The 14,535-nt window shown below is 33.5% G+C and overlaps 1 protein-coding gene and 1 pseudogene across 6 annotated transcripts; one reads left to right on the top strand and one right to left on the bottom strand.

Moving 5' to 3' along the window:
* The first annotated feature begins 1,181 nt into the window (after positions 1–1,181).
* On the top strand, positions 1,182–3,895 carry LOC18103037 (30S ribosomal protein S5, chloroplastic-like; annotated as a pseudogene).
* Positions 3,896–7,872: 3,977 nt separating this feature from the next.
* LOC18103036 (nonsense-mediated mRNA decay factor SMG7-like) lies at positions 7,873–13,640 on the bottom strand. 6 transcript variants are annotated; one of them, XR_008056795.1, is made up of 6 exons: positions 12,195–13,432; positions 11,497–12,102; positions 11,220–11,342; positions 10,883–11,115; positions 8,117–10,241; positions 7,873–7,954 (listed from the first exon to the last, which is right to left on the bottom strand). XR_008056795.1 is itself a non-coding variant. In XM_052445309.1 (6 exons), the coding sequence occupies exons 2-6, from the start codon at positions 12,249–12,251 to the stop codon at positions 8,180–8,182; spliced, it is 3,081 nt and encodes a 1,026-aa protein (XP_052301269.1). In that variant the 5' UTR covers positions 12,252–12,279; positions 13,450–13,640; the 3' UTR covers positions 7,873–8,179. The 6 variants fall into 6 exon arrangements, 5 of the variants coding, with proteins under 5 accessions (XP_052301269.1, XP_024436952.2, XP_052301270.1 ...); XM_052445309.1 differs by adding an exon at positions 13,450–13,640 and having other exon boundaries at positions 7,873–10,241; positions 12,195–12,279; XM_024581184.2 differs by adding an exon at positions 13,450–13,639 and having other exon boundaries at positions 7,873–10,241; positions 10,883–11,088; positions 12,195–12,279.
* Between the last annotated feature and the right edge of the window lie 895 nt (positions 13,641–14,535).

The raw sequence follows: 14,535 nt of genomic DNA, 5'->3' as shown, positions 1-14,535 counted from the left end.
TTTTGATATTTATTGAAAAAAAGGGTGTGTATATATATTGAACAAAAATATATTGGGTTTTTCATTGTAGTAATAGAAATAATTTAATATGCGTTGCTATAATAAAATTACATTTCTTTTTTCTGTGGTTTAAAAAATGAGGATTTGGTGTTGGGAGCAGCTTATTTTTAATGGCTTATTGGTTATTAAAAAATTATTAACAACTAATTGGTGATAGAAAAAAACCAAAATACCTTTAGCTTCTTTATCTGCTTATAAGGTCACAATTGTGATTCCACTACAACAATGAATAGTGATTTAAGAGTGTGTACACAGTATTTTTATAGTTATCAGACCGACTGGAGGTGACCCGATCAAGGAGCCAGATCTCGAGTTACACAGGTTGACCCGGATAAACCTGGAGAAATTTAAAAAAAAAATAAAGTTTTAATATTTCATATGAAAAAATTAAGAAACAATCCTTGTGAATATATGTTATACATACTATAAATAATGAAGTTTAAAATATTATTTCCAAAAGTTTTTTATCCACATAAAAAAAATATTATGTTAGTATATTATTTTTTTAAGTTGAAATATTTAAACCAAAAAGATCTTTTTATTTCATATTGAAAAAATATAATTTTTTTCTTTTGAACATAAAGTATATATATATTAAAGGGTTTCAAATTCCATATTAAAAAAATAATTTTTTTCTTGTGAACATAAAATATATATACTAAAAGTTTCAAATTTCACATTAAAAAAATAAGATATTCTTCTTATATTTATATAGTGAACTTTGAAAATGTTAATAATCAACTAAAAAATATATAAAAAAAAAGGTATTTGACTAGAAAAAAAACACATTTGAAAAAAAAAGGGTTTCAACCGGGTTTTGTTGGGTCACCCGGGTCAACTTGGCGGATCAACTAGGTTTTGTCGGGTTTTTGCTCATCCTAGTCTTTTCACTTACTCAAATCAGTCCAGCCACCGGATCGACTTATTAGACCGGTCCGAATTTAATAACTATGGTATTTTCTCAATGCGTTTTAGCTTTTTGTTAATTAATATACTGCGAAATTTTGATAAATTGAAACAATTGATAACTTTATTGAAACTACATGTATAAATGAGGGACCGAGTTGTATTTCTCTTAATTTTTACACTCTCCTTTCACCTCCTCAATTCTCAACACCATCTGCTCTTTATCCTTCCTTTTGGGATAAGCCTTACTTCCCTTCTCCCCTTGGTCCTCCACGCACACCAATGTCCACCACCGCTGTAACTCTTTCCTCCCTCTCCCACCACACCACCACCGCCCCCACCTCCACCTCCACCACCACTCCCCGCCTTTCCCTCCTCAAACCCACCACCAAACTCCCTTTTTCCTTTTCTCTCTCACCCAAATCCCCATTTCTCTACCTCTTCTCTTCACACCCCAAAATCATAACAACAATCACAAGAGCCAATTCAAGTGACATTGGCACTTCCTTCTTTGACAATGTTAATCCAGAAGAAGAAGTTGTGTTTGACCCACCAACCCAACCTGAAGACTACATTCCTCCACCCTCCTTTGATGAAGGTCCAATGGAAACTGAAGAAGAAATAGCTGCAGCTTATGAGGAACTTTATGGTCCTGCATATAGTGGAGTTAGTTTTTTAGGCAAAGATATTTATGTAATGGATTCTAAGGTTAAAAAAAACTAGTGGGTGTGGCTCAAAATCAAAGAGAGAAAACTAAGGATGGGTTAGATGAGAGAGTTGTTCAAGTTCGGAGAGTTACTAAGGTTGTTAAGGGAGGGAAACAGTTGCATTTTAGAGCTGTTGTTGTTGTTGGAGATAAACAAGGTCAAGTTGGGGTTGGAGTTGGAAAAGCTAAGGAAGTTATTGCTGCTGTCCAAAAATCAGCTCTCAATGCTAGAAGAAATATTATTACCGTACCTATGACAAAGTACTTAACTTTTCCTCATCGGTATATCTCTTATCCTGAAAGTTTTAATATTTTTATCGGTTTGTTATTTTCATGTGGTTTATTATGTTTATAGATAATGTGAATGTTGGTTTTGTATTCTAAGGATTGTAATTGCATTTGGTTCTTTTTTATTTTTGTTTAAGTGTGAAGGCTTGGCTTTTCGGTTAATTTTATTGACTCTTTGGTTTTAAGTGAGTTTTGGATTTGTTGGTTCTAAGGATTTTAGGCTCTGACTGATTGTGAAATTTAACTTTTTTGTATTGGAGAACTAAGTCTGACCGAGAACATGCAGCTGTTTTGGAGATGGATAGTTTGCAAAATCGCATTTGAGATAGAATGTGGAAAACCAAATATATGAAGAATTGTTAAGTTGGCTGTGACAAGTCATTAAATTTTCCTGTATGAGTAAGGCTGACTTGATACGTAGAATTTCTGCAAGAATTAGAGGTGTTTTCTGGCAGTTTGGAGATGAGAGCTGTTAGAATTAAGGCTGCAAGAATTGTAGGTGTTTTCTGGCTGTTTGGAGATGGGAGCTGTTAGAATCAAGGATTATTAACTTTTTTTGTAACATGTAAGTGTAATGTTCTATGACAGAAACTGTCATTGAGTGAGTATTTAGGATTTGGAGTTGCTTTGGAGGGTTTGGCAATTCGTTAATCTTGGATATAGGTTTAGGACTAGCTGTTAATTGATGTATGTTTGGATTGGGTTCCTATAGGAAGCTTATGGCATCAACATCGCTTTTGAAAGTCTAATTTGATTTACTCAAAGCACTGCCTTTCATCATTCCTTATGTCTCAGTGCAAATTAGGCATTTTTTAATTTTTGGAAACTTTTGTGCTTTTTTTCTTTTTCCTTTTTTTTTTAAATTTCAAATTAAGACTTTATTTCTTAAAAATAAAACTGCAGGTCTATGGGGAGTTTTCTGAACTTCTATCTTGTTGTAGAACCTAGTTGCCTAGGAGGTGAAACATGAATATAAATCATCTGAAGTTGATTGACTCCATATTTTTTCAAGTTATATGCTCTGAAATAGGATGGGTATTCCTAGAAGGTCAAAATGAATATAGTATATCATCTCAAGTTGATTGGCTCATATATTATCAAGTTATACACCCTGACGATAGGTTGGATATGCATCTGCATTGATTTCCATTTTCTCTTCTACTGTGAACTGTTTTTTGTGTGTGTGAGTTTTGCTGTCATTTATCTAGCATTGATAATATAGTGCAATTGTAAAGAAAAGAAACACCTTCATTGACTATGAGACTAGACCATGTCCCGGGCCTTTTTGGTAGAGATTTGAGCATGATAAAGATATTGGAGCATGATAGATGCATAATTCACAAGAATACTCCTCTTTTAACCTGCCCTCAATAGCATGCCTTGCATTTTACTTATTTGGGTTTTCATATAACGGAGCAAACAGTTCCAAATTAGCTAATTTAGTAACTAAGCATTTTTAACAACTGAATGGCAGATCTGAGGGAGATTTTGGGGCAGCAAAGGTGATGCTCAGACCTGCCTCACCTGGTACCGGAGTGATTACTGGAGGTGCTGTGAGAATTGTTCTCGAAATGGCAGGTGTTGAGAATGCGCTCAATAATGCGAGAGCCACAGTTGTTGCAGTGCAAAAAATGAGGCAGTTCAGTGATGTTGCTCGTGAACGTGGGATCCCAATGGAAGAACTGTGGAAATGAGTTTTTTTCCCCCTGAATAACCTTTATTTTTGTTCCTCCAATGTACATTCTGTACAAGGTCATTGTGGTTCAAAATAGCAGCAACAAGAACAAGATTCATTCATTTTTCATTCATGTTTCTTGCCCAAGTTATTCTTTAATTGTCCTGAGAGCTATTTTATCCATCTTTCCTTGACAATCTGGCAGATTACTGTTACTCATCAATCCAAAAGTTTGGCACTCTAGACTTTTGAAGTTGTAACTGGAAAGTCCTGACTGTTTTACATCAGCATGATATCTGAATGGCTTCTCCAGGTAACAAAATGAAAATATTGAACATTCTGTTTGCAACGCAAGAATACTAATGGATGAAATGTTGGGCATGGAGTGGAAGCTACAGCAATTATGAAATATGTATGCCTTCTAAAATACTTGTTTATTATTTATACTAGTATAATTATTTTAAATGGCTAGTTGAAGCATCTACACGTTGGTAGTCGAGAGGTTGGGGTGGCCAGATGCTGGACACGGATACTGGATTCGACTCCCATTAGAAGTTCAGTAAATTTGTGGTTTATCATGTCAATCGGTGTGAGCATAAAAGATTTTGTGAAAATCCAACCCGTATTCAGGCATTCTACCGCATCGAGTTAGAAGCGTAGCAGTCTCATCAGGTGTAAGTTATGACATTCATTTTATTTATTTTTGTAATATTATTTTTTTTATATAGTATATGGATTTCTTGTTTTAATAAGTTATATGTAAGTCAGACATGGAGGATGTGATACAAACAGCTCCTCCAATTTGCATTTAGTATAGTTGGTTACATGTGTCATTCATTTTATTTATTCATGTATATATATTTAATTTATTAATAAAAGTTTATTTATATTTAATATTTATCAAATATTTTATTAATTAATCTAATGTTTGGTTAATGAATCTAGAGTAAAAATAAAGTTCTTGGGACAAAAATATTTTGCAACGGAAACTATAAAGTTGTTATAATTATGAAATTTCTATTGTATTAAAATATTGTTTCTAAATGTTATTGGTCAATACTCTATTAAAATTAGACATTAATTGGAGTTATTGAGAATTGAGATTAATACATATCATGTTCTTTCTTTTATGAAACGAAGCAGTTGTTCTTATAAGCTGAGTTATAAGGGATACCTAGAACTAATATGTATGTGCTTGTCAAATGACTTGTACATTGAACTGACCCGCATGAGAATTTCATATGGAGAGATCACATGTGTTTATAGAAAAGCTCATATGACTGTTGTGTAAGTGATCTTTAGACTTGAGATCACTAAGTTATCTTATATAAGGAGTGTTATTTTTTTATTCTGCTTCATGTTTTCCTAATCAATGATAATGAATGGACATATATTGGGTATAGCATGAACTATATGAAAATATTTAAGTAATCAAGAGAAGATTCATCACCTTATGTGAATTAGAGAAAATATTTCATATGTTCTCAAATAGTGTTGGTTATAAATCATTGTGCAAGATAGAATGAGATTTGGAAAGAGTTTCAAATCTTATTCAAATAATCAATGATTATGGTATTGAGAACAAACATGATTCGATAGAGTAGACATAATACATATTATAATGTCTAAATTAAAATATTGTTGATGAAATGATAATAATTACACTGAGAAACTGATCAATAAAATATTAAGTTAAACCACTTATGACTTTTCTAATATTTGAAAGATCATGACTTTTCTAATATTTGAAAGATCATGACAGGTTGTTAGATATTGTACTTGATCTTCAAATATAAATCAATCATTTGTTGAATTGATAATAAATTAATTTCTTTAATCCTATTTTATTTTAGGATTGTTATTTATATTTGGGCAACTTATTAGGGAATTTAATAAGTCACACACATAAGAATCATTGGTCAGAAATTAAAATGGAAAGATTAATCAAGTGTGACTTGATTGTAAATAAATTTTAGAAATCAAAGACTACATTATAATTAATACAGGGGATTACAATTCTAGACCTAAAAACAATCAAGTAAGGACTTCATTGAATAAATTTTTAAAATTAGCCTCAATAATATAAATGATATTATTTAATGGACAAACTGATATTTTGCTATTTATAAAGTTTTTTTAGGTTTTTCTATAAATAAAATGTTATGCCTCTTATTTCATGTGATAAAAAGGAGTAAGTAGAGTACAATATATAACATCTAAAACATAAAATAAAAGAGTTAGCACTCTAAGGTATAACAATCACTCTTTTTTAAAAATGTTTAGGATATTTCTCACTAGTGGTTCGTGTGAATTACCATTAGAGGCTAGAAATTTCAACGACTTGTAATTTACGACAATCCCGTCTTGAAACAAATATTCAAAGTAAAAAAAAATATCTGATCTCCAGGTAATTTTCAAATAAACCCGAAACAACTATATATTTATCCGACAAAATCCTTAATATTCTTGAAAAAATTTAAATTTTACACTTTTTGTTGTATATATATGTTTTGAAAAACCTAACAGCACAAGCCTCATGCAACGAGATATAATAAATTGGTATACATTAGTTCTGTTTATCAACATATAATAAATGCCTTAGGTATATATATTATAGATTCGTATATATTTTCCTTATGTATTCTGTGGCTTTTTTATACGGAGAGAGTCAAAGAGTAGTTGCGGTTCGAGACACAATTGATAATGCATGCCACAAATCGGCTCGCATCTTGTTGTTTTGAACTTTGACTTGGTTGGGAAGGCTTTATATCTAGATAATGTCATAGCTAAGGATGAGACAAATTTGCGAGGACAAGAACAAACATGAATCCCAAAACGTGATCTCGATGATGGCCGCCAATAATTAATTAAATCTAATTTGCCTTTCTTTTTTTTTAAATGTGAGTTTGTATTTAAGTTTACTTTTACTAGTATAATTGGTTAATTTAGGCTTACTAAAAAAGAATGATTATTACCGGTTAAATTATGTCTTGAATTAATCCGAGATTATTATTAACTCAACAACCTTAGACGTTTACCTTGTCAAGTCCTAAATCAATTAGTAGTAATTATGCTGCTGCTAGTAGTAGCGGTTATGATTTAAAATACTTTTCGTTTAGAAATGTATTAAAATGATATTTTTTTTATTTTTTAAAAATTATTTTTTATATCAGCACATTAAAACGATCTGAAAAGATTAAAAAATAATAATTTTTAATAAATAAAAAATAATTTAAATTTAAAGTAACGTGTTCCCAAACCCGCATCACAAGAAGCAAAAAGACAGTTAAAAACCCAACCGAAGGTATCGCCCTGAGTTAGGTCAACAGATCGAGGATGAGGGAAAGAAGCTCATCAGTGCTGATTTTCCATTTGAAGACCATTTATTGAATTGAGCAGATTCAAGTTACGTTTACTGTTGGGGATATGATCGTGCCTCGAAGGGACAAAATGGCATGTAAAACAGCCAGATGTGTGTTTTTTGGTATCATCTCCAAGAATTACTAAAACTAAATTTAATTTAATTGAACAAAAAATTAAAAGAGGTAGAACAATGCTCTTTTTTTTTTTATCTATTATTTTTTTTTTAATTTTATTATTTAACATTGAAATTACTGAAATTAGATGGATTAAAATAAAAATGTGTTTATGAACGTTCTAATGATTATTTTTTAAAATGATTTTTAAAAAAATTCTCCTAAACTAATCTTTTATTTCAATAAATAGCTGAACTAATATCCAACTATCTAGCAAATTAATTAAACTTTCTAACCCATAAACCTCTGTATTACACCTAAATTCATTGAAGTTTCCTCTACTATTAATTTGGGGTATGCTGCTTAAATTGATAGTCTGGGAATGTAAGTGAAAGCCACATCAAAATATGGGGACCTATTTTGAAGCCGCCTCAAATTTTTAAGAGCGTTTGCCAAGCCGCTAACATTGTTGTTTAGCCTCGCATATTGAGCTTTCTAGACGGGTTGTTCTCTAATGTTGAAGTCACAAAAACAGCATCAAAGCAGATCAATATAATCTTTGCAGGTTAATATTTGAAATGGATTCTGAAGACAACTTCCAAAGCATTCTCTCTACTCTGCAGTTGAGCATATTACACGGCAGATATAATCTCGAACTGATAGAACATGTCAATTTTCACGAACTACAAATATAATCCTACAGATCAGAATTTTTTCTACGGAGTTTCTTGAGCTCTTTCTTCTGGAAGAATGGTTACATATGCACACACATTAACACACATTACATGTTAACAACTAACAAATGAACAGTTATCACCTATGGATCATTACAGGCTGAATGAAGTTCCCATATATATAATCCTACAGATGAGAATTTTTCTACGGAGTTTCTTGAGCTCTTCTTCTGGAAGAATGGTTACATATGCACACACATTAACACATATTACATGTTAACAACTAACAAATGAACAGTTATCACCTATGGATCATTACAGGCTGAATGAGGTTCCCATATTGAAGGTATGCAGCTATGTGCAATGCTCATATCAGCCATCTCGCATGACAATTTCAACTTCCCATATATGTAGGACCTCTGAACGTTGGATCCTGCTGGAGCAGCCATTCTTTCTCCTTGAGATACTGCAAGAGTGGTTCTGGCTCATTCATGCCACCACATCCATAAGGGTTCGGTCTTTGATAACCATAAAAGAATTTGTTCCTTTGATCATCAGTTCCATGAACAGGAGGAAAACCTGGAAGCATTGGCGGGCTCCCTTCATAAACCAATTGATTAGAAGCCACAGGAGTTGCCCACTGATTAAAAAGACCGGACCTGGATATGTCGTGGAAGTTTCCAGTGTTCCCAATGGTGTAAGAATGTACTGGCCATAAGTGACTAGTGGTGCGCTCAGGATTCTGACTTTCCCTGTACTGACGAAGCCATTCAGAAGAAGTCATTCGACGCACTGGTGTGTATGCATCCATGAAGCCTGGAATTCCAGGACCGTGATGAAGAGGTTGATGAGAACCAGTCCAATTTGAATAGCCACTCACTTGAGATGTGTCAAAATAATTAGAATTAGTTCTGTTGATAGTTCCCGAGCTATTGTAGTCAGTGAAAGTAGATTGGATGCCATTAAGCCACACAGCATCATCAGGAAGAAATGGGGCAGACGGCACTGGAGCTGAATAAGGAGGAGAAGAGTAATGTGGGGTCAAATGTTCATGCGTGGAACTAATTACAGAGTCAGTTTCACTGATAGAGAGATCATTCATGGATGCTGAAGCCATTTCCTGAATAGGTGCCAAGCTATGTCTACTCATGTCACCTTTACCTTTCACCCTTTCATTGCTCAAACCTCTATTGAGAACCCAAGCATTGAGTGAGGGTGGCCCAGCAGAAATGGAGGTGCTGAGAGACGGAGTCCCATGAGAGTTAGGAGCTTCTGAAACCAGGTGGTCTGCTGTATCCTTTAGGGGAGGCTCCTGCTGTTTCACTGGTTTGATGCACCTGAAATTGGTGAGGTCAGAATGGAATGCTGAAGGATCACCCTGCCGCTGGTTTTGTGCTATTAGTAGTGACGTAGCACGTCGCAAGCATTCATCAGCAGGCACGACCTGGTCCCCAGTGTCTTCTGAAGGTGTTTGATCATTGGAGGTGATAGACCTATAAAGTGGTGCAGAATTGTATCTTGTGAGTGGCTTGAAGAGAATGACTTCTTCCTCCTCTAATGAAATGGATTTTCCATTCACAACAGGGCTACTTGGTTTCTCCTCAAGGATTACCTTCTCACTTTTTTCTGTTGATTGTAAAATTTGCTGGTTGGGATCTTTCTCTTGAACAACAGTACTAGCAGACCCCATCTTTTCCAGCTCTTTCCTGTCTTGAAATTTATTTGATTCAGCAACAGAAAATCTTCTTCCAGATTTATCATAGAAGATCCACTTGTGACTATTGTTTGTTCTATCTGCAATCTTCATTGCAGCATCAATGATGCGATTCGCACGGTATCGAGTTCCAGTTTCAAAACTGTCTCTGTGTCCCCAATGACTTGTAAAATCTAATGGCACCTGTGAATGAGCTACTGGTGCAAAGCCTCTCAACTCGTAGTCTTCCCAAAGAGCAATACTGTGTGGAGGCTCGACTTCACCACTATTAATGTCAAACTGATTCAAAAGTTCAAGAAACACTCCAAAGAAATAAGACATAGAACTTGTACTTTTATCATCAGATCCATGTGTTTCGAGTTCATCAAGAATACGAGCTAACCACTCCACAAAAACAAGCAAAGCTGGTAAAAGTGGGCAAGAGTCCAACAAATCTGCCTTCAAACATCTATCAGTAAGACGTCCCATGAAAATGAATGAAGCAGCCACTGCAGCTTGTATTAACGCAATTTGATGGACTTCAGTTTTACCCTTTGAATCTTTTTCATCTGGGATATTTATTAGATTCTCAATGACAAAGATGAGTAATGAGATAAATTGAAGGGTTCTAAAAGGACCACTCCTGGCTGAATTCATATGCTGATATGACTCCATTGCAGTTTTTAACGTTGCATCATCTAGTGCCATCAACACATCCAGCTCTTTAATAGTAGATGCAAAAGTACAAGGAAAGTCCTCAAAACTGCCACAAATTGAAAAGCAATTAGTACTGTATACAGCCATCTTTTGTTTAGTAAGGAGTTGAGAACAAGATACTTTAAAAAGCAGTTAACAAAATTTCAGCTCAGTATGACATAGTGGAAGTGGTACTTTCAGAATGCATATGGTAAAAACATGAATTAGTAATGTGACAGCATATTTCAGAAGGATGCCTCCTCAATCATGTTGCAGCTAATAGTCCTATATAATAAGGATAACAGTTTTAGTTTTGCTGGCCAAAATTCCAAACATAAACATTATTCTGTTGGCACAGAATTTATGGTAATTGCTTGATAAAAAAATTCTTACACCTTATGACTTTGAGAATCCACTAAAAGATCATTCCATCTCAGAAGCTCAACACAAGATGAACATTCAATTTCAGAAAAGATGATAATAGAACAATTATCAAGGAGACTACTCTGGATAGTGAATGCTATACCAATTAACGTATCAAGCATTCTACCAACAGAGTAGTGAAAATTACTGTAGGAACCAGAAGGCATTATAGCACATGCTACGTATAACAGAAATTGAGAAAAAACATAAACATTATTGCATAATTAAATCTAGAAGGGAACACTAAAATTGTTTGGTAGAAACAAAATGTGCTTCAAGGATTACCTGGATTTTATGAAGAAGAAACTTATTGTTCTAATGATTAGAGGCCATAAATGTGTCTCCCTTGAGCCTTCATCTTCAGCTTTCAGAGGCTTGCAATTCAAAAAATCATTAGCGGATTGTGCTTCAGTCCAGACGCTACTTTCAGATGGTCGTAAGAAATCAAAGCAGGCCTCACTAGAAAGGTAATGTAAATGAGATGACCTGTTCTGGAAAACCACAAAATCAACTGAGAACTGCCAAAGAAAAAAATATGGCAGCACAGCAATCTGTTGGTGATAGCATTTATACAAGAGAGAGTGAGAGAGAAAGAGAGCTGGAACATGAGCTGGAGTCTTACTCTTTCAAACAGTAAAATAAGGTTATTCCATGCATCAGGGAAAGGATCTTTAACAGCTAAACTTCTTATGCAGTGGTACAAAGCTAGGAACTCATCACCGACATATGTTGCCAACACTGCCAACTGAAAATTGAACATATTTGGTTATGTGCTATATATATGAAACCAGGATAGCAGGTTTTAAAAGCATACAAAGTTATAAAAGTCATTCTCATGACTGAGGACCTTTCATAAGTTTCTCTGCTGAGATCATAATAAGGAAGTAGCGTGAAAGTACCTGATTTTGGGGGTTTCCACTGTCGGGCCAAATTATTGTTGCTTCCAAGTAATGAGCGACTGCAACTGACCACTTGTGGTTCTGCGTGTCAGATTTTTCACATTGTTCTCTGTATCTAGCAAGATCCCCCAGACAAACTAAAAAGCGATGGCATAAAAATTGTAGTTTCTGCATTTTGTTGGGCTCAGGGGAAGCAGAATTGCCACCGTTTCTATGGAAGGAAAAATCTTCTGGGAGACCATAATATCTTTTGATTTTGAAGAAAAGATTTTGATAAAATTCAGTTGCTTCAGACAGAAATGATTTAAATCCATCAACATGGTTATCACTGCTTCTCTGTGCAGCCAACTTACTTTGTGGTGTCACAAACGTTATAGTCTCCCTGTTAGCAGAAAATTTCTTTATTCGTTTACGAAATTCATCAATATGTCTATAGTGAAGCTTCCACAGAGAATATTCAGTATCTTGAAGCTCCTCCAGTCTGTGATCACTGAGAATTAATTTCTCATAACTAGAGCATATTTTTCGATACAAGTCTTGAACATTGGAGTACAAAAGACCTCTCGTATGGACTAGTGTCCACAGCTGTTTTTCTAAATTAGCAACCTAAACCACAAAATTTCAAGAGTCAAGACTGGAAGAACAGGAATTTCATTGTTAAGTAAGAAGAATCACACAATTGAAGCTGCAGAATTTACCTCAACAAGAAGACTTGGTTTTTCTTTCTGATCTTTAAGAAGTGAATTAGTATCCATGACTGGAGTGGAAAAAGCCTTTTCTGACCTGTCATTTACCAGACAACGTAATGTAAGTGAATAAACTAAACCCCAAATTCCAATTTCAAAGATGTGATTATATCCCAGATAAATCTTCATATTCATGGATTCTAGTCATCACATACAAAATATTGAAGCTCGTGATATTTAGCAATGATAAAGCTCGAGTAAATGCCCCCGATGAATTCAACTAACAAGCGTTGCTTCCTAAGTATTGACTACGGAAACATAAAACGGAAGTAAACTTTTCCTAAAGTACTCCAAGATAATTCTAAGGGGAACTAAAATCAAATAATGAAGAAGTCAATCATTTGATAAACCAAAAAAAAGGGGAACCGCCACAAAATAATGTCCATTGATAGCATGTTATGTGATGATTAGCCAAAAAAAACAAAAAACAAAAAACAAATTCTCAATAACAGGCACCATGGACTCGAAGAACAACCTAAGAAGACATTTTAAAAGCATTCAAACTAGCTTAAAAATGGGAAGAATCTTTCTGAAAATGCTGTCAAGTGATCTGATTTCAATAGTACTTAAAGTCGAATTAAACTCCTGAAGTAAAATTTTGAAACAATCCAAAGTCAAAACAACATGTAACCTCCCTAAAAGAACTTGACGAGGCATATCACCCCCAAAAATCAACAAGCAATCAAGTATCAAGTGAACTCTACTAAAATTAAAAATTATTAGCAGTGTAGTAGCAGAATACAAGTAAAATCCAGCCTTTTTAAGCATATAACCATTAAAAAAATGGTCGTCAACCTCACAATTGAAGTCTGAAAGCAAGCATCATGCAAGTCTAAAAGTGAGAAGTGCTCAATTAATTGATGCCAACAAGTTGTAGACTTTAAGCAACCAGTCAGTTAAACGAAGAATTTTCCAACAGTACACTTCAAAGAGAATTTTTTTAAAAGAATTTTCCAACCGTACACTTCAGGAGAATTAAAGTGAAGAAAAAACTCATAAAACATGAATCAGGGAATTCTATAAGGGCACAAACCAAATTCACACAAATCAGAGTTGAACAACAGCAGAAGAAACAGTAAATGAAACCCACTTGAAATCAAGAAACTTGGACAGAAACAAGCATAAAAGCTATGATCTTTAATGATCATAAAAAGAAGGGGAAGAACTGTACTTGAAAATGAAAAAGAAAAAGAAAAAAAGACAGTACCTGAGGAAATTAAAGAGTCAAAAACTAATAAAAGAAAAATTCCATTAAGTAGGAACAACGTTTGTAGTAGAAACTAAGACAAAAACAGCCAGCCAACCAAAAGTGTACAGCTTTGAGAGAGAGAAGCGCCGGGATTGGAAGAAGCAAGAAGAGTAGCCACCTGGTACTGGTTCAGTTGTGAAACAGACAAAGTAAGAGGTGGCTGATTATTTATAAGACCGTCTTTGATAGCACTACTTTCATTTTTCTACTCGATTCTAATAATTTATTTATGAATCAACTGTAATTTTAAAGTTTTTTAAAATTTTTTTTAGTTATAAATTATCATTTTTTATGTTTTTATATGGTTTTGATTTGTTTAAATCAAAAATAAATTTTAAAAAATAAAAAAAATATTTTGATATATTTTGAAGCAAAAAATACTTTAAAAAAATAACATCTACTCAATTCATTAATTAAAAATCTAATCCAAACAAAATTTCTTTTAAATTAATATCTTAACCCAATCAATCGATAATTTAATATATCAATCTCTTATTCAGGGACGGAGTTAGGATTATTTATTAGGGTGACAAAATTAATATAACAAAATATAAATTTTGTTTAGTAGTTATTGTCGAAACAGGATCGAAGAGTCAAAATAAGTTGAATCAATCTGTCAACTAGTGGATAAATTATTGATTTTTCTGTTTCAACCAATCCTTGACATAAATCAGCAATCGATGACATGTTCTTTAATTTTGGATGATTGAGTACATGATCGGATGACATGTTCTAAAATCAAAACATATATCATGAGAAAAAATTGATAATTTTGGTGGCTCTGTTTAAAACAAAATATAAAAAAAAATTTAACATAATCAAAACAAACCAATAAAATATATCTAATTAATTAAAAAAATCTCCATAACAAGAATTCAAAAAACAATTGATAGAACTAGCAGATCTGAGAAAAAAAATAAGCAAAAATGGTGAAATTATAAAAAAACCTCATCAAATTATTAACAAACATCGCAAAACAAAACAAAAATATATTTTAAATTTAAGTTATCTTGTTTTATTTGATGAAAGATAAATTAATTGGTG

Source organism: Populus trichocarpa, chromosome 11 (assembly GCF_000002775.5).
Source record: "Populus trichocarpa isolate Nisqually-1 chromosome 11, P.trichocarpa_v4.1, whole genome shotgun sequence".
Classification (NCBI taxonomy): Eukaryota; Viridiplantae; Streptophyta; class Magnoliopsida; order Malpighiales; family Salicaceae; genus Populus; species Populus trichocarpa.
Note: the sequence above shows the minus strand (reverse complement) of the source record. Positions and strands in the feature narration are given on the sequence as shown.